The following is an 18,554-nucleotide window of genomic DNA, read 5'->3' as shown; positions in this document are numbered from 1 at the left end:
TTTCATTTTTGTTTCATGTTTGTTTATCCCAATGTCATGGTATAATAACCTCTAGGTAAGGATTTAATAAATATTGACTGGATTCTGTAACAGAGAAATGCTGACACACTCCAAATGAACAATATACTTACATATATTTAATTATAGTTTGTAGGAAGTGTAATTGATTTTTTCCTCCTCCCCCTCCCCCTTCTAGCTGATCATGCTGGAAGCTTGATGTAGTTATCTAAATGAAATCCAATGTCATGCCTGTAGACTTCCCCTCTTGGTACTGAACTATTTTTCTCCTTTCATTCTATCTCAACAACCTGGGTTCTCAAAAGCTGCTTTGGAAGATTGGGGCAACTTCTAAAACAAATGCTTAGGGGGAAAATGTCACTTAGTGTTCCATGAAGCAAAATTGCATCAATTGATAGAAGCACACCTCTATGTTCTACTCAATGATACAAAGTTCTCTATGGTTTACATTTGTTCATTGAGACCTTCATTCTCAAAGTGTCAGTTCTTATATGGTCAAAAGTGCATTATTTATGAAAAAAGGGAAGCAACAGCAATTGGGCTACAGGCCCCACTTGTATGGAACAGATACCCACACTTTATTAAAAGGGTGTGATTTTAATAACATTTTTTTTCTTAATGTTCTAGGAAAATAATCCCATTAATTGAAGGAATACTTTTCATTACTGTCACTGGATATATAACAAAACAAATGCAGTGGTAAATAGAGCAGTCATAGAACAATTGTGCAAAGAGAAATGGGGAGATATAATATATAATATATAACATGTATGAAAGCATTCATATCTCTTAAGTTTATTTTATATTAGCTGCTGTGATTCTAGAACCAGAAGACCATTTTCCAGTTGGCCACCAATTCATCCTAAAGAGTTAAAGAGTGATCTACTTTTAGATTTGAAGCTTACACAGGGAATAACATTTATAGATTTAAAATATATTACCAATGAATTTTTCAAGCACTGTTGTAAAGATGCAGGAACTGTGCAGAATTGCGCCACTCTTTAGGAGTAATATGAACAGTTAACATATAAACAGTGAGTCAATCCCTCTTCTGCCAAGTTTTTAATAATCAGAGCAATAAAAACAGTCCATAATAAGCCTACTTGAATATTTCTACCTGTACTCAGTCTGAATTCTCTTGAGCCTATCTTTTAAAACCATTGATTTATAAATAATTAAGAAAAATGCTCATTTAAATGATTTTTCCTCCTATTTTTTTAAAGGATGAAAAGAACCAGGTCTTGATAACAAATGCTTGGCTACAGATGGTGAGTAATTTTGCCTTTATTTTGGGTGAGCCACTGGCTGAATTTAATTATTTGCCAAAGAACAGATTCTCCAGATAGAGAAAAGATTGTCTGAAGCAGAAAATAAATCCTGCCTATTTAGAGTTTATGTTAGTTATAATTCTTAGGATAGAGAAATTAATAGTTTGGCTTTCAGAGAAAGCTGAGTAATTTCTGAAAGAGGTTTGAGCCAGATTAATGTTGAAGCTGAACTTCCATTTGTGCTGAAAATTGAACACTGCAATTTCTCCTGACCCCTAATTTAGTAGCCCTGTACTAGCTCCCTATATTCCTTACTAGCTCTATACCCATGCTTCGCTACGAAACTATGTGATTGGGCTTAGTTTCTGGGCAGGAAAATAAGGAAAAAAATTAGTAATTTTTTTAAAAAAAGAACAAGGTCTTGAAACAGAAATGCTCTGCATATTAGTCAATTACTAAAATTATTATGGCATATCTGAACCCAAATATCATCTTTTTCTGTAGGACATTGGCAATTCCATCTATAAAAATTCATATATATCTCTTCACAGATAAACCTTGCCCTAGGATGGTGGCACTGATTCCTCATATTATTTTATATAGTGGCAGCATTTAAGGTGGTCTAGTAAATAATACAGTATATATTTCTCCATAGTGCTGGATAGATGCTTATTTGTCATGGGATCAGTATGAATATCCAGGAGTTCAGAATTTGAGATTTCCAGCTGATCAGATTTGGGTGCCAGATATTCTTCTGTACAACAGGTAAGGCAATCGTGTATGAAGTAATTTTTTAAAAAACTTGCAGAATAGTATTGTGGTTACTCAAGTTTACTTAATCAAATAATTCAATGTGGTAAAATTCTTTTCCTTCTAAAGCAGGGGTCTCCAACCTTGGCAACTTGAAGACTTGTGAACTTCAACTCCCAGAATTTCTAAGCCAGCTTTGCTGGCTGAGGAATTCTTGAAGTTGAAGTCCACAAGTCTTAAGGTTGCCAAGGTTGGAGACCCCTGTTCTAAAGCACATGTAACCTGTGGACTTAATTACTACAAAACACATGACAACCATTACTTGAATGGCTTTAAAAGAAGATTAGATAATTTAATGGAGAAAGCTCAGTGAAGGACTTGTAGACTTGAAGAGTCACCCTTCCCTTTTGGCAACCTGCCCCCAAATATCAAGTTAAGAGGAACAACAATTGGAGAGTGGTATACATCCACTTTCTAACTGTGAACATCTCAAAAACTAAGATGGGTCTTGTTCTAATTCAGAAACATGTTCCTCTGAGCAGGTTGGATCTCAAGCACCTTTACTTTAATTCCCGCCAAAGCTTAACAGGATTGATCAGAACATTGCTGACCAGCACTAGATATGTCCCTTAGTAATGGTCAACAGTTATCAAATTCTTTGGTTCTGACTCCTTTCAAAGTACATTAGAGGCTGTTGTGGCTGAGCCCATTTCATTCAATACTTTAAAAAGCAACAAATATTGAGAATATTTTTCTTGTCCAGAATCTTTCTAGCCTATCAATTGGCTAGGCTGGTTTAATGGAACAGAATATTCAGCTACTTACAGAGTAAACTATTGGAATGCTTTCCATCTGGTGTCTGTTAGACAAAAGGGGAAAGTCTGTCAGCAGGGCAATGGACATCTGAGATAGCAAAGGAAAGGAAAGACAAGCTTAAAATTAAAGAAAATTAAAGCACAGTCTCGGCAAAGGTCTGGAAACAGGCAAATCTATGGAAAGAAAGAAGTGGAGAAGAAGTTGAGAGCTAGAGAGCTAGAGATGGAAAGCACTTGCAGATCAAAGAATCACTACAGATGTCTTTGGAGTATGCTACGCTGTGCTAAACTATGCTATGCTATTCTTTGTGACGGTAAAAAACAACCCACCAGATCAATAAAAACAGTGTGATTCTTAACTAAAGATTATACTAGTAGTTCTCGACTTATGGCCACAATGAAGCCCACAATTTATGCTGTTAAGTGAGACATTTATTACATGAATTTGCCCCATTTTACAAACCTTTCTTGCTTCAGTTGTTACGTTGTTAAACGAATCACTGCAGTTAGTAACCCAATTATTAAATGAATGTGGCTTCCCCGTTGACTTTGCTTGTGAGAAAGTCGCAAAAAGTGATCACATGATCTTGGGACACAGCAACGGTCATGCATGTGCATCAGTTGGCAAGCATCTGAATTCTAATCACATGATCATGGGGATGTTGGAACTGTTGTAACTCTGAAAAATGGGCTATCAGTCACTTTTTTCAGTGCCATTGCAACTTTGAACAGTCACTGTGAACTGTTGTAAATCAAGGACTACCTGTATCCTAGAGTAGAGTAGAGTAGAATAGAATAGAATAGAATAGAATAGAATAGAATAGAATAGAATAGAATAGAATTCTTTATTGGCCAAGTGTGGTTGGACACACAAGGAATTTGTTTTGGTGCAAATGCTCTCAGTATACATAAAAGAAAAGATACATAAAAAAAGGCATTAAAATACACATCCGTTAAGAGAGGACAGAATTCTTTCGAGAGCTACCATAAATTAGAAGAGTGAATATTGTTATCATTATTATGGTTGGCTGCACAGTCAGTCAGATGCGTAGACTACATCTGACTTTTTTTATCCTCCTTATTGAATCTTCCCTAAGGAATTGGAATAGGCAGATGTTGCTTGATAGGGTTAAAGGTAGGATGTAAGCTAATACTATTATTATGAAACATTTTAAAATTGTCGCTTTGAATTTTGGACTAATGTTTCGGTGTACCGAAGGGAAAAGTATTTTAAGAAAGTAGCACAAAAGTGCCATCAAGTCCCAACCACACAGAAAAAAAATAACTTTCAAACATTAATCTGCTGAAGTTTTAATTGAGTAACATAGTGGTTTAAGCTTATTCTTCTAATTGCTACACACTGCAGAACTAAAATCTGATAATGAATGGGAAATTATATGTGTATAGTTGAAGCATGCGATTTATAATTTATATTCCCTAGTCCACTATCAGATATGTATTCTGATAGTTCTGCTAAAATTGATGCTTTTAGTAAAAAAAAAGACTCAGATGATAATAGCTATTAGTATTATTTTTCTATGTTTTTCTAACCAATATTTAATTGTTTCTGATGCATTTTATAGTGCAGATGAAAGATTTGATGCAACATTTCATACAAATGTTTTGGTAAATTATTCGGGATCATGTCAGTATATACCTCCAGGTAAGAGAGTTTTTAATATAAGCATTTTAATCAATTCTTCAGGAGGGAAGGAATATCTGTGAATGCACTGTAGATTAGAATGTTTAGACTACATCTGCATTATTAGAATATTCTGTCATTGCTGCTGCACAAAAACATTCTTGCTTGTGAATAGGGGTGAATTTTACTAAGTACCCAACTATCAGGCATAACTTTTGTAAAGATGACATTTATTCCACCATCACGATTTATATTATCAGTATGCTATGCATTATGTCCTCAGGTTTCTTTTGTGGAGAAAAAACATGAAAATCCCAAGCAGTCTTAGCCATATCTTTGTTCAGTGGGATTTGTTTTCAGGTGAAAGAGCAAAAGGGTTGCTTTGAATGATCTAAACACAATTTATGCAAAATAAATACATTAAGGAGTTGCTAAAAGTAACACAGTCCCTTTGAACATCTATTTGGAGACAAGTCCTGTGGACTTCTAAAAGTTAATTTTTTAAAGGTCGAAATATTTTTTAATTAAAAGTAGCCTCTCTTCCCATCCCTCTCTCTCCCCCCCTCTTCTTTCCTCTCTCCCTCTCTCTTTCTCTCTCTCCCTCTCTCTGTCCCTCACTTTTATTTGTTTCACTGGGTTGCAAGCTGTCAAACCTTTACATCAAATCAGGAGAACAGATACATCATGAGCAGTGATTTTGTGTTCCAGCTTTCCTCAACCATATGGTTTCATATGAGCTGGATTAGAACTGTTGCATGGATGCTGGCCAAAGTTAAGCTTTTATTCCCACCTTTCAATTACCTCTGTGATCCATTTCTCACACTGAGAGTTCCAACATGCACACACACACAGACAGTACTGTTGGCTGGCAGTCCTGGAATTCATAGAACCAAATATTACCCAGGGACGATTGTGCTTAGCTTCCAATTCCAGCTGAGGTCAGCTAGCCCTGCCACCACCTACTCGATTTGTAAAAATTTCAACCTAATGGTGACAGCAGAGAGGCAATAAAAAAAAGATCCCATCTGCCCACTGAATATGAACGATATCACAGAAGGGAAAAAAACCTGTATCTGAACTGGAAGGCTAGTTCAATGGTCTTGTGCCCATGCGAGAAATATTGTGCTGGCTTTTTAGAAACAGCCCAAAATTTAATTTCCTTCCCATCAGGAAGAAGGGTTTTCTGTCCTCTCGTGGAAGAGAAAAACTTTAAACATATCTCCAGTTTGCTGAGTCCCAGCATTTCATGGCAAAGTCAATGTAAATCTTGAATAGACTGCAGTGTTATAGAGCTCTGTTTTATGTCAAGCATTTTGGAGATATCTCATTGTTTTCTTTTCCCTTCTGCTTTTATTTTTAGTCAGTGAAAGATGGAATAATTAAATGGCAAAGAATGTGTGATAAATATTAATTGCTGGTTAGACATGAAGTATTTATGTCAGAGCAGACAGTCCTTAGGGAAAAGCAAAATTAGAGAGAACATTTTATTGCAGAAAAAGATGTTAAGGAGTTGATATAAATCCAAAGAGAAAATTTAGCTATGGTGTTACTTTTTTTTTTAATGAAAATTCAAAATTCATATCAGTCTAAAATGTGAGTGTTTGTTATTTTGTTTCAAGCATTATAAATGCAGTTTCAAACAGTTAAGGCACTCCGCTCATGGTTTATCGCTGAAGTTTGAAGTCTTCCACTGAAGTTTATTGAACAAGCATCTTGCCACATTTTTCACAGAGGACAAAACTATTCTGGGTGTTGACAGATTTATGTACTTTGAACCAAGACATGCTTCAATTATATAAAGCGTTATGTAATGCAATTTAAATGCAAATGGAGTGAAGGATATTTAATCCCATTGCCACAGTGTATCACTTACCTTTATGCAGCCAAACTCTCCTAAGCAATTTTCTTTCAGTAGATTCACCTGCAGTACTGAAGCTCAGCTAAGAGAAAACCAGTGCCATTATTGGGCACCTTGGGCATAGAAAGTAAGCAATGCTGCATTGCTAGGATGCAATGACCCCACATTACTTGGAAACTAGCAGCACTCTATTCCTTGGTAGCAATGATTCATGCATGTTAATTATCTTTAAATGAGATATTCATCTTGATTTAAAGATATAGATCAACTTTTACCATTCTGCATCCATGGGCACCATGACTTTAATGAAAAGAAGGACTAGGGGAGACATGATAGCAGTGTTCCAATATTTCAGGGGCTGCCACAAAGAAGAGGGAGTCAAGCTATTTTCCAAAGCACCTGAGGGCAGGACAAGAAGCAATGGGTGGAAACTAATCAAGGAGAGAAGCAACTTAGAACTAAGGAGAAATTTCCCGATAGTTAGAACAATTAATCAGTGGAACAACTTGCCTCCAGAAGTTGTAAATGCTCCCAATACTGAAGTTTTTAAGAAGAGATTGGATAATCATTTGTTTGAGGTGGTGTAGAGTTTCCTGCCTAAGCAGGGGGTTGGACTAGAAGACCTCCAAGGTCCCTTCCAACTCTGTTATTCTATACTATTCTATATGAGAACTCTGAGTCAAATTTTACTTCACCTGTAAAAAAATAATTATTTCTTTTAAAAAAATTATTCGAACAGAACTCTGCATTAATCCTAGCAAGCAGTTAGTTTCTTTTTTCATGATGCTTTTCATGTCAACTTGCATTTTGATGATAGTCACCAAGATGGATATTATTAGGTTTTAAGACCAATAAGTATGAATGTAGATTGATGATACTTTCTGTCTTTCTGAGTGACAAATTATTCAGAGTCAGGAAAAACAAAATCTCCCAGAGCCCAGCATTTCTCTCATGTGGCAAATAAGGTGATATCCGAAGACCAACCTGATACTTCCAGACATGGAGTATAACAGGTTACAGTAGGAATTTTTCACTCCCACCCACAGCACTTGAAAAACATTACTGGGTTACAAATCTTTGAAAATGAACCTACCAGTAAGCTAATAAATTAAACTAACAAATTTAAACGCCAAAGAGCTAAGTGCCCTGTGGGCCGTCCTCATAAAGCCTTATGAAATGGCCAGAGAATGAAAGGAACTGCATTGAGAACATTAGTTTCACAGTATGAATAACTTCCACAGCTAGCAATTTTGCTGAGGATGAAATGGATAATATACAGTCTTCACATCAATACATGCTACTACGGAGAAGAATTTGAGATCTGTGCATCAGAGGCAAAGCTGCTTTGAGCTTTATTGATACAAGATTTCCCAACCTTGACAATTTTAAGACGTGTGGACTTCAACTCCCATAAGTCCACACGTTTTTTAAGTTGCAAAAATTGGGAAACTCTGCTCTAGATATTTCTTCTGTTAACTTTTACATTTGTCACACTCTCCTCCAAAGAATGTAGCTAGGATTTAAAATTACAGATTTAATTTATTAGCAGATGAGTTTGAGACACACTTTAAAACCATCGGTCCCTTTAATGTTTGATGTAAATGTGGATAAATGTATCTAAATGCAATTTCATCCCATTTTACTCTTGTCTTCATCAATTCATTGTTGGCTTTCCTTGCAGGCATCTTGAAAAGCACATGTTACATTGATGTCCGCTGGTTTCCTTTTGATGTGCAGAAATGCAATTTGAAATTTGGTTCATGGACACACAATGGTTGGCTGCTTGATCTGCAAATGCTCGAAGCTGATGTTTCTAACTACATATCGAACGGTGAATGGGATTTAGTAGGTATGTTGAATTTCTTAAAGAAGCTTAATGAATCCAGATCAAAGATTTTCTTAAAATCCTGTTAGCGAGGAATAATTATGTATCTATTTCTGTGATGCTACTCCAGCCATGCTTCAGTGTGTTTCCGTATCAGGTGTAAGATAAATATTGCTTCACTCATACATCTGCCACTAAGTAACACCTTTCCTAGGATCCTGCACCTTCTGGTTTGAGAGAATGAAATGAAGTAGGCCAAGTTTAGGATAAAGATAAAAGACTTTTTCCAAATCAAGTCAAACTCTGGAAAATTTCTTGATTACGCCCTTGTAGTTTTCATGGAATCAGTTGGAGTTAGTTTTTCATTAAAAAAAAAAATCTTTCCAGCTTTCCTACAGCCAATATATTTTCAGACTAATACCACCCAGTCCTAATTCTGCTCATCTTAGATGAGATAAGTTACATAAATTATATCCCACTAGGTCAAGAAATCAAAGGAGCTCAAGTAGCCAATCCAACAGAGGAACATCAGATTGCCTGATTCCTTCTCAGCAAAAGGACTGACTATCCAGTTGGCTGCTTTATCTCCTATCCATCTGCCTATCCAGGACTTGGACTTTTCTTCCTTGGCAGTAACCCCCACTTCCCGAATCAAACATAATATATTAACTCTGCTTTCCAACTATAAGTCAAGGTTGTCCTTGACTTACGAACACAGTTGAGCCCAGAATATATGTTGCTAAGTAAGAAATTTGTTAAGTGAGCGTTGCCCCATTTTACGATTTTGTTTGCCCCATTTGTTAAGTGAATCACTGCAGTAGTTAAAACAGTAGTGCGGTTGTTAAGTGAATCTGGCTTCCTCATTGACTTTACTCATCAGAAGGTCGCAAAAGATGATCATATGATCCTGGGATACCTCAACCATCATAATAATGAGCTAGTTACCAAGCGTCCGAATGTAAATCACATGGGGATGGGATAATGGTCATAAGCGTGAAGAACGCTTTTTTTCAGTGATGATGTAACTTTGAATGGTTACTAAATGAACTGTTTTAAGTTGAAGACTACTCGTATGCTGTACAGTCGTTTTGGGAAACAATAATACTTCAGACATTGCTGAACTACAACTCCCAGCATGCTTAGCTCGTATGCTAGCAATGGCTCGTATGCTAGCAATTTTAGATCAGCCAATCTTAAGAGAAAGAGGTTCTCCATCCTTGCAAACTAAGTGTACTTTCCCCCACTTTTTCACAGTTTTTATTTTTAAGAAAGGAGAGAGTTGCAAAAGGGGTCCTTGCACTGACATATCTGAGGTGTCTTGTTTGACAGTGATAGTGTATCGTTCCCCTTTGATTCATCTGCCGTGGCTTTAGCTCAGACTATAATTTCAGTTTTCTGACACCCTAAGAACTGAACCCCTAAGAACTTGCATATTTTATTTGAAAACATTTCTTCTGTCAGCTTATGTAAAATATTCATAGGCTTGGAGGTGGGCCTGAGACTTCTATGCTGTTCCTACAGCTGATCGATTGTGACAGCAGTGGATGTGTGTGCCGCAAAAGTTATTTCCAGTGATAACAAAATCATGGAATTTAATCCTTCACTTATCAGAGCTGTTGCCAAGAGCCAGGATTGGATTTAAACATAGTAAAGGCCCTAAGCTATGGGCTGCATTTGGCAGGGACTACAGAGAATGCAACACAAGTAAACATGGCAAGAATGCTGCCAAGATGCATAACAATCCCAGGGTGGGATGGAGAAAGACCCCCTATGAAGAGAAAGTGTGTATACATGCTGAAAGAAGGCCTAATTTAATCAAAGTAGAAAGTGCTGTGCCAGCCACACAGGAGAGCTTAATTTATGGAGGTTTTCATATGTGACATTATAATAAAATCATGGCAAATAAAAATCTGAAATATTGGAGGCCCCCTTCAGATATTGACATCTTAAAGTTGTTGAGTTTATGGCTAAATTCAGCTCTGCCTGGAGGAAGGGATAATTTTTTTTCTTGTTATGAGTACCTGCATATTGATATATTTCTTGCTCACATTGAAAGCTGGTGTTTGGGTGATTCCCCCCCCCCCCCAAAAAAAAAAAAAAAAAGCTGCAGAGCTTTTTGTCGTATGCATTTTTTAAAAAAAGGCTGTCTGGCAATGTCACAACGTTTTAAAATTAGGCTTCAGAACTTCTCCATATTTTCCCTTTCAGAGTTGATGTTCATATAGCACTTCTGTTTCTGTCATGGCTGTTGAACTTTTTCAGCCATGTCCTTTAGGCTTGCTTAATCCATAGTCTGGATGAAAAGTATCAAAAAAGATATGTAAAGAGGGAGGCTGAAAGAACCACTACAAACAGAAGTAGTGTTGGCTTTATACGAAGACAACAACAAAGAAAATAATTTCCATCTGCTGTCCTATAAATAGCTTGAGACCTACAACCTCAATCACTAAACATTGTAATAATGGTTGATTGCTATTTGCAATTTGATATAGAGATTGAAGAATAGTCAATTATACCTTATAGTTCTATAATGAAACTGATTGGAAAAGTAATGGCTACTGTATATGCTTAGATAAATTTTTAAGGAACATTGATTAATTCTTCACTAGATACGTTTGGGCTGTTTAATAGATTTATATGGATTTTTCAGGGTGTAGAATCATATGCCCTTAGTGTAAGATTAGTGCCATGACAAAACTAACTATTTATCCAGAGATGGTACTTGTACATTATTTCCTAGAATATTATGGTCTTCACAAGAATTACTGAAAATGAAAGGGACAGAAACATTAAATAAGCTTTGGGTCTCTGGATATTCAGGAATTCAGTTTTCAGTATTTCTCATAAATAGGCTGGTGAAGGCCATTCAGCAATTTCTAAAGGACCCCAGCTTCTCCACACTTTCTCTAAGAAGTAGTAAAAGGGTAAAATAATCGAAGTGATCTGATATGGGATACCTGGTAATCTACAGAATGAACAAAGTCACTAATGACTGGGTAGATTCTGCCGGGCTCTTCTATTCCTAAACTGGGAATTGGTTTAATACTACTGGTACAAACCACCTTCCAATTTTGAAGTCTAAATTCAAGTTTGCTGCCTCAGCTCAAAACATATTATCCATTCATCTACCATCAGGAATCTAATTTTTGTAAACCATGATTTCATACACCACTTGAACTGACTTAACACATTAGCAGAAGAGAAGAAGCTATGTCTAGTCTGATTAAAAGAAGGACTAGGGGTGACATAACAGATAACAGATCATCAGAGTTGGAACGGATCTTGTAGGTCATCTAGTCCAAGCAGGAGACCCATCAAGGGCTACTCGTTGAGTACGGTTTGCCAGCCAGTTGCGAGTCCACATGATAGCAGTGTTTCAATATCTCAAGTGCTGCCATAAAGAAGAGGGAGTCAAGCTATTCTCCAAAACACCTGAGGGCAGGACAAGAAGCAATGGGTAAAAACTAATCAAGGAGAGAAGCCACTTAGAATTAAGGATAAATTTCCTGAACAATTAATAAGTGGAACAACTTGCCTCCAGAAGTTCTTAATGCTCCAACAGTGGAAGTTTTTAAGAAGAGATTGGACAACCATTTGTCTGAAGTGGTGTAGGGTTTCCTGCCTAAGCAGGGGTTGGACTAGTAGACCTCCAAGGTCCCTTCCAACTCCGTTATTCTATTCTATTCTAAGTGTGTAGACCAGCCTTTCTGAACTTAATGTCCTCATGGTATATTAGGCTTCAACTTTCATAATTGATAACCACTAAATTCAATACATCTGAAGACATCAGATTGCATAAGTAAGGTCTAGATCCCTGACTACCCTCAATTAGCAAGAATATTGACTGTTCAGCTGTTTTGAGAATGAAATAGCATATTTCTACGTTTATTATATTTTCAACTTGCTTCTGTGCAGGTGTCCCAGGCAAAAGGAATGAGATGTACTATGACTGCTGCAAAGAGCCATATCCAGATGTGACTTACACTGTTACAATGCGCCGTCGCACTCTTTACTATGGGTTGAACTTATTGATTCCCTGCGTCCTTATATCAGGCTTAGCATTGCTTGTTTTCTTACTTCCAGCTGACTCTGGAGAGAAAATATCTTTGGGTAAGGACTAAGACAATGCACAGTTTAAATATATAGAAAAGGATGTATCAGCAAGAGTTGACAAAGGCTGTACCTCTTCAAGGATTATTTGTGTTTTTGATTATATATACAAATATCCTTCACTGTATAGATTAAGCCGAAACATAGGAGAGACCCTTTCAGCCTTACTGTCTTCTACTATGCTGATCTCCTATACATAAGGAAGCATTTACGTTAATTATGCTCACAAAATGTATATTTTGTGTATATTTGTAGATATTGTACTCTCAAATTGCAAATGGAGATGTGGGTACTCTATTTTTCTTATCTTCATTTTTAAGTGCTTTGGTTTTATTGTATTGCGAACAGTTCCTGGGGTGCATCCACAGTTTCGTTGTACTTGTACAATGACAATAAGGTTCTTCTAATTCTATTTCTAATTCTAATTCATATGTTCATCTATAAATACTACAATCTAGAATTCTACCATCTTGGTTTCAATTTTTAATGATACCGGCAGTGTGAAACTGTATATGGGGAAGGTCCACCATGAGGCTGTTTCTCCTGACAGTTGGCCCTGCTCAAAATTGGGGAAATCTGGATCCAAAAGAAGAAAGCAGATTAATTGGAGAAATCTGTTGTTACTCAAATTATATTAGAATAGTAATGTTTTAATGATGTTCAGAATACTATTTAAAAATTTTCTACAACACACATTTCTCTTAATCAAGATATATTGCCTTTCTAATAAATGGAAGGTGTGCTTCATTAATGACCTTTAAAGTGGAAAACATTCATGACTTCAGTCCTGCTTCACTTTTTGTCTCTTTCACAATTTTGTTATAGGTATAACTGTTCTTCTGTCCTTGACGGTTTTTATGCTCCTTGTAGCAGAAATAATGCCTGCCACATCAGATTCCGTTCCCTTAATAGGTATGTTGATGGTGTACCACTTCTCATGATAAAAAATGAATCAGGTTTAAAACTGCGTAAAATTTATCTGGATCAGGTTCCTGGGCAACTGATGGGAAAGGGAAGGTGAAAGAGAGGAGGTGGGAATGGCGGTGGGAAAAAAAAATATTTTAAAAATATTTTTCCCCCAGATTGGAACACAAATTTATTTGCTTTATAGAATTAGATCATGATTGTAGATAGCAACTTTTGTTGTCCTTTGGGAAAGGGAAAAACTGCTTCCAAGACATTTCCTTTCTTCTCCAAACAAATTTCTTCCTCAAAAAAAATTTGGAGGAAGAATTTTTTTTAATCTCAATTGTCAATGGACCACACTGGGAATTATAAATACAGATAAATAAAATCAAGTTCTGATGAGAATGTTAATCCATTGGGAATCTTTTCCATCCTTACAGTTGTTCTGTAGGTTAGTTCACAAAATCTTTGGCTACTCTAGTAAAAATGCAACATAAATTTACATATCAACAACAGATCAATTATTACAAGTGGAATGTTAAGTCTGCATAAAATTACTGTACAGGTAAAATGTTCATATGGTGATGACTTTTCAGTTCAGGAATGTAAATAAATGAGGCACAGGTGTGAACCAATTATAGACTATCATACTGCCAAATACCAGAAATGTAGTTATTTCATAACATGTTAGTAGAGTATGAGTAGAGTATGCTAGGTAGAGACCAAATTGCACTTTGTCCATCTCAGTTTTTAAAGAGGTCAATGTTAAAAATCATTTTTTTTTAAAAAACCACAAAATTTGCCATTCTCTCATTCAATCACTTACCCACAATCTATCTGGATTTCACCCAAGTCTTAGAGCTCTTTTCCTACTAGGAATCCAAGTAATTATATTCCTTTCCCTCCTTATTTTTTACCCAGAGAGAGTCCTTGTGCCCAGTCCAGGCACCCAAAGAATAATAACAAGCAGTGCTTGCTTTGTTTGAGAGCGTGACTCCCTATTCTCAATTCTACCCAGATGTGGTTTCCCTAATAGTGCCATCTCTTCCAAGAGTAGTGGCAAAAGTGTTTCTAGGAGCCTCACCTGTTTTACTATTCCCACAATGCAGTGTACACAGGAGCACACTTCAGCTGCCGCTCTCCTCTATCATATCCCTCTTAATTAAATATATTTATTCTCCTCCAGTCCCATCTTTTCTGTCTCCTAGCCATTCATACTTCCCCAAGCCTCTTCATTCCCCCAATCTCACTCCTCCATATTCTATTTCTTCTTATAATCATCTGTTTACTTCTTTCATCATGAATCAGCCGATCACATCATCATCTTCTCCTTCTTTACAGCTCATCACCAGCCTCTGGCACATTCCTCTAAGCCAGGGGTGTCAAACTCAAGGCCTGCAGAGGTGCTTAGATCTGACCTGTGAGACCAACCTGAAAATAGAAAAGGACTGGCCCAGAGCTGGTATTCAGCAGGTTCTGACCAGTTAGAAAGAAATTTAGAAAGAGAACCAGTAGCAGAAATTTTGAGTAGTTTGGAGAACCAGCAAATACCACCTCTAATTGGCCCCGCCCCCATCTATTCGCCGCCTCCTGAGTCCCAGCTGATTGGCTGGGTCTTCTTTTGTTGCCCTGCACAGGAGAACGGAGCTGGAAAGCAGGTTGGTGGGGTGAGGAGGGAATGGGGATTTTACATTATCCTTCCCCTGTCACGCCCACCAAGCCACACCCACAGAACTGGTAGTAAAAAAATTTGAATTTCACTGGAATCCCTGTCTGCCAGCAAAAACAGAGCTTGGGAGGGCCGCATGTGGCAGAGGGTTGCAAGAAGCCATTGCAGCTGAAAACGCAGTTGGGAGGCACGTTTTCACTGGCAGAGCACTCGAACTACCACACGCGCAGCGGGGAATCACTGATGTTGGGCTGGCCACACACATACAACCCCCCCCAAGGTCAAACGCAACTCTGATGCAGCCCTCAATGAACTCGAGTTTAACACCCCTGCTCTAAGCATCAAGGAGTGACTTCATCCACCTCTTGATCCATTCCTGTGTACAACTTCAATATTTATACCGTGTTTCCCCAACAATATGGCCTCCACCAATAGGAAGCCCCACCATGTTTGATTGGCATAAAATCAAATTAAGCCCCTCCCCCCCAAATTAAAGCTCATATTAAACATGTGAAATGGGGGGATGGCGGGGGGGGGGGGCTTGCCGTTAGGAAGTACTTTTGTTGCATGCCCGGATATGGTGCTGCCTGCGTTGGTGGGGCACTTCATATCGGGAGACCTTCCGCCACCGTTGCTTTCCCTTCTCCCTTGCTGCCACAGCATTTAGAGCAACGTCGCGGCATTTGGCGCAGCCATGCGCAGCCAGCCAGGGCTCCTCCCTGCAACCGAAGCCCTACAGAGACACTTGGCTTCAGGCGCTCCTGTTGCCGCCTTCCCTTTGCCTTCGAAGGTAAAGCCAATTCTTTTAAAAATGACACCCTACTACAACAAAGCCTCCCCTGCCCAAGAGGGCAGCCCAACCCCACATGGGGAGGCGAATCTCCTGGGGCTGCAGTGCAGGATCGACCCACCCCGGGAGAAGCACCCAGCCACCATCCCTGCCTGGCGCCGGGCAGAGTGTGAAGAGCTTCGCCTGGGGTGCCCAGCACAGCTGACAGGCAGGCCCTCCTGCCCGGCAGCAGAGCTCTCACCAAGACAGCAGGCACCTCCCTGCCGGGCCCTCTGCTCATCCCACCAGGGCCACACCAGAGCCACTGGCGGGATGAGCGGAGCCCTGGCGGGATGAGCGGAGCCCTGGCGGGATGAGCGGAGCCCTGGCGGGATGAGCGGAGGACAAGTCTGAAAATGGTCTAATCTCACATCCCAAAATGTGGATTAGTCATGCAGAAGAACATCGTTTTTGAAGGTTGAGGTCCTAATGAACAAACCAGGTTTTCCAAGTTGATTTTGAGAGCTACTCTTCTTTCTTTAGGCAAAGTACGCCTAAAATGCTCACTGATGCTTCAAATACTTTTTTTGTAATGTCTGAACAATTAGAGTATATCGAATGCATTTGAAATGCGCCGTACCAAGTAGCCATCTAGGTCAAGCATACTTGGTACCTTTCATCTGTTTAGTGGATTTGATTTTCCCTGCTGAATTGCCATAAAAGAAGAATGATGGCTCTCACTACAACCCACAGGAAGACCCATGGCTCAAAAAAAGTGCCACTGGTTATGCCACTAAAGTGAATAAACTGTCCAGGAATGAGACCAGTCCAATAAACAAATGCTTCCCCTTCTATCTTCATGAACAGAAATAGAGATTTCCAACTCACACTTCTTAGTAGTCTTTACTGTAGAGGAAAACACCCTCTAAATTAATTAATTAAGCAACAAATTAATTAAGCAATGAATTAATTAAGCAATGAATTAATTAAGCAATGAGTTAGTCCAGCTTTTTCTACCTTGGAGACCAAGACAATTTGCTTTGGGTGCTAGCAGTTCGAAAGTATGCAAACATGCCGACCACATAACCATGGAAGCATCTTCAGACAATACTGATTCCCTCAGCTAGAAAATGGAGATGAGCACAACCGCCTAGAAGTCAGAAACGACTAAGCAGGGGAATTTTTTTTTCCTTTATCTTAGAGCAGGGATCTCCAAACATGGCAACTTTAAGACTTGTAGACTTCAACTCCCAGAATTCTTCAGCTGGCTATGCTTTAGAAATCTTTTTTTGTCCAGGGTTTGGAAAAATAATAATAATAATGAGAAATCTTCTGCTTTTCATGTTAGTAAGAGAGAAAGGAGATCTTTAAGTAGTTAGGAAGAGCAATTAGAAATGAGGAAAGCTGGTCTTTCCTACAAATCAGGCATTCTGAGAGACATACTAATTATATTTCTGGAACTGTGGTTTGGAGAATATTATAGTCAAACCAATGATATATCAAGGGGTCTTGGAAGAATACTACTAGTGCTGTAATAGAACTTCTGAATTTGTTCTGAGCTCTGCTGTGAGATTAGAATACCAAATGTAGAGAAGCAAATTATCCTGAGGAATTTCATGCCAACTTTTAACGTTATCCTCCATAATGTAGCAAAGTTCTGTACAGCTGCTGTGAATACGCACAAACAATTTACTAGTGCACATGCCTGATACACTCATATCCAATTCATTTAACTTATGGCTATGTAGTTTGTTGGTTTGTTTTCTGTCTTTGCTGAAATTAGTTTATATATCACTGACCAAATAAATATCATAAAGTGGATGACAATCACTGCTTTTGCCTTAAGGTTTTGGAAACTTGGCCCCTAGCAATTATGTAGATGTCAACTCCTGTATTCCCCCTCAGGACTATTTCTAAATTTTCTGTCATGCAGCATTTTTCTCTTGTTTTTCTTTGGGAAGAGGCTGCAGAATATTTGTATTGCCTTGGACATTTGTATGGCTAATTGTATTAAAATAATCAGTACCTACAGATTTGATGTTTAAATTTAAATTGCTGTCTAATATATTGATATCTAATATATCTTTATACCTCTGTATCTATCTTTCTCTCTATATATCTCTAGCTCTACTTTTACTTTTATCCCTATCTTTATCTCTATTAAATATTATGAGCTGCTGAAAGAACATTTTAAATAGCTTAATTTAAAAAGCAAACTCATGGAAAAAATTAAGCTCAACAAAATAGACATAATTAAAAGGAATAGTGTTTTAAATCTTTAGTCAAATTATTTGAACCTCCACTATATGCATATAAGTAATCAAGATATAGTGCAGGATTTGTAAAAGAAAACACTGGGTGGAAACATCTTTAAAGAAAAACAAAAGACTCCTTTGGTTAAAATAGCCTATTTTACCTAGGTCAGGAGTCTCCAACCTTGGCAACTTTAAGCCAGGCGGACTTCAACTCCCAGCTAACCAAGCTAAAGCTGGTGGACTTCAAAGCTGGCTAGGGAATTCTGGGAGTTGAAGTCTGCCAGGCTTAAAGTTGCCAAGGTTGGAGACCCCTGACCTCGAGTCATTTGTTCCAAAGCAAAGCCAAAGAGACTAGCTGTATTTATTAGCTCTACCATTCCTGCTGACTGCTGGTGGAGCACAGTCCTTGAAGAAATCCTTGGACTCAGAAGATAGAAAGGCATCCTGCCAGATTGCTTTGTGAATGCTAAAATGTCTTAATATTGCTCTGTTGTCCTCATTTGAAAGAGAAGGAAGTTCCACAGAAGTTTTTCAAAACCATTATTCCTTATGAAAATCAAGGAGGCCACGTGGTGGCTAGAATCTTCTGATTATTTTGCATTGTGATGTTGTTTATAGATAGGCAATTCAGCAGAGATTACAGTATATCATTGGGGCAACTTGCTAGTA

At 38.1% G+C, this 18,554-nt stretch overlaps 1 protein-coding gene across 1 annotated transcript in view; it reads left to right on the top strand.

The window, feature by feature from the left end:
* LOC113444099 (neuronal acetylcholine receptor subunit alpha-7-like) overlaps nt 1–18,554 on the top strand; it is a 108,562-nt gene that overhangs the window by 58,151 nt on the left and 31,857 nt on the right. Inside the window, exons 3-8 of the mRNA XM_087926402.1 lie at nt 1,242–1,286; nt 1,942–2,051; nt 4,435–4,514; nt 8,033–8,200; nt 12,092–12,286; nt 13,112–13,198. Of these exons, the coding sequence (XP_087782528.1) occupies nt 1,242–1,286; nt 1,942–2,051; nt 4,435–4,514; nt 8,033–8,200; nt 12,092–12,286; nt 13,112–13,198 (685 nt within the window). The remainder of the gene's footprint in view (nt 1–1,241; nt 1,287–1,941; nt 2,052–4,434; nt 4,515–8,032; nt 8,201–12,091; nt 12,287–13,111; nt 13,199–18,554) is intronic.

This window comes from Pseudonaja textilis, chromosome 2 (assembly GCF_049901715.1).
Source record: "Pseudonaja textilis isolate UNSWEBS1 chromosome 2, rPseTex1.2, whole genome shotgun sequence".
In the NCBI taxonomy this organism is placed as follows: Eukaryota; Metazoa; Chordata; class Lepidosauria; order Squamata; family Elapidae; genus Pseudonaja; species Pseudonaja textilis.
Note: the sequence above shows the minus strand (reverse complement) of the source record. Positions and strands in the feature narration are given on the sequence as shown.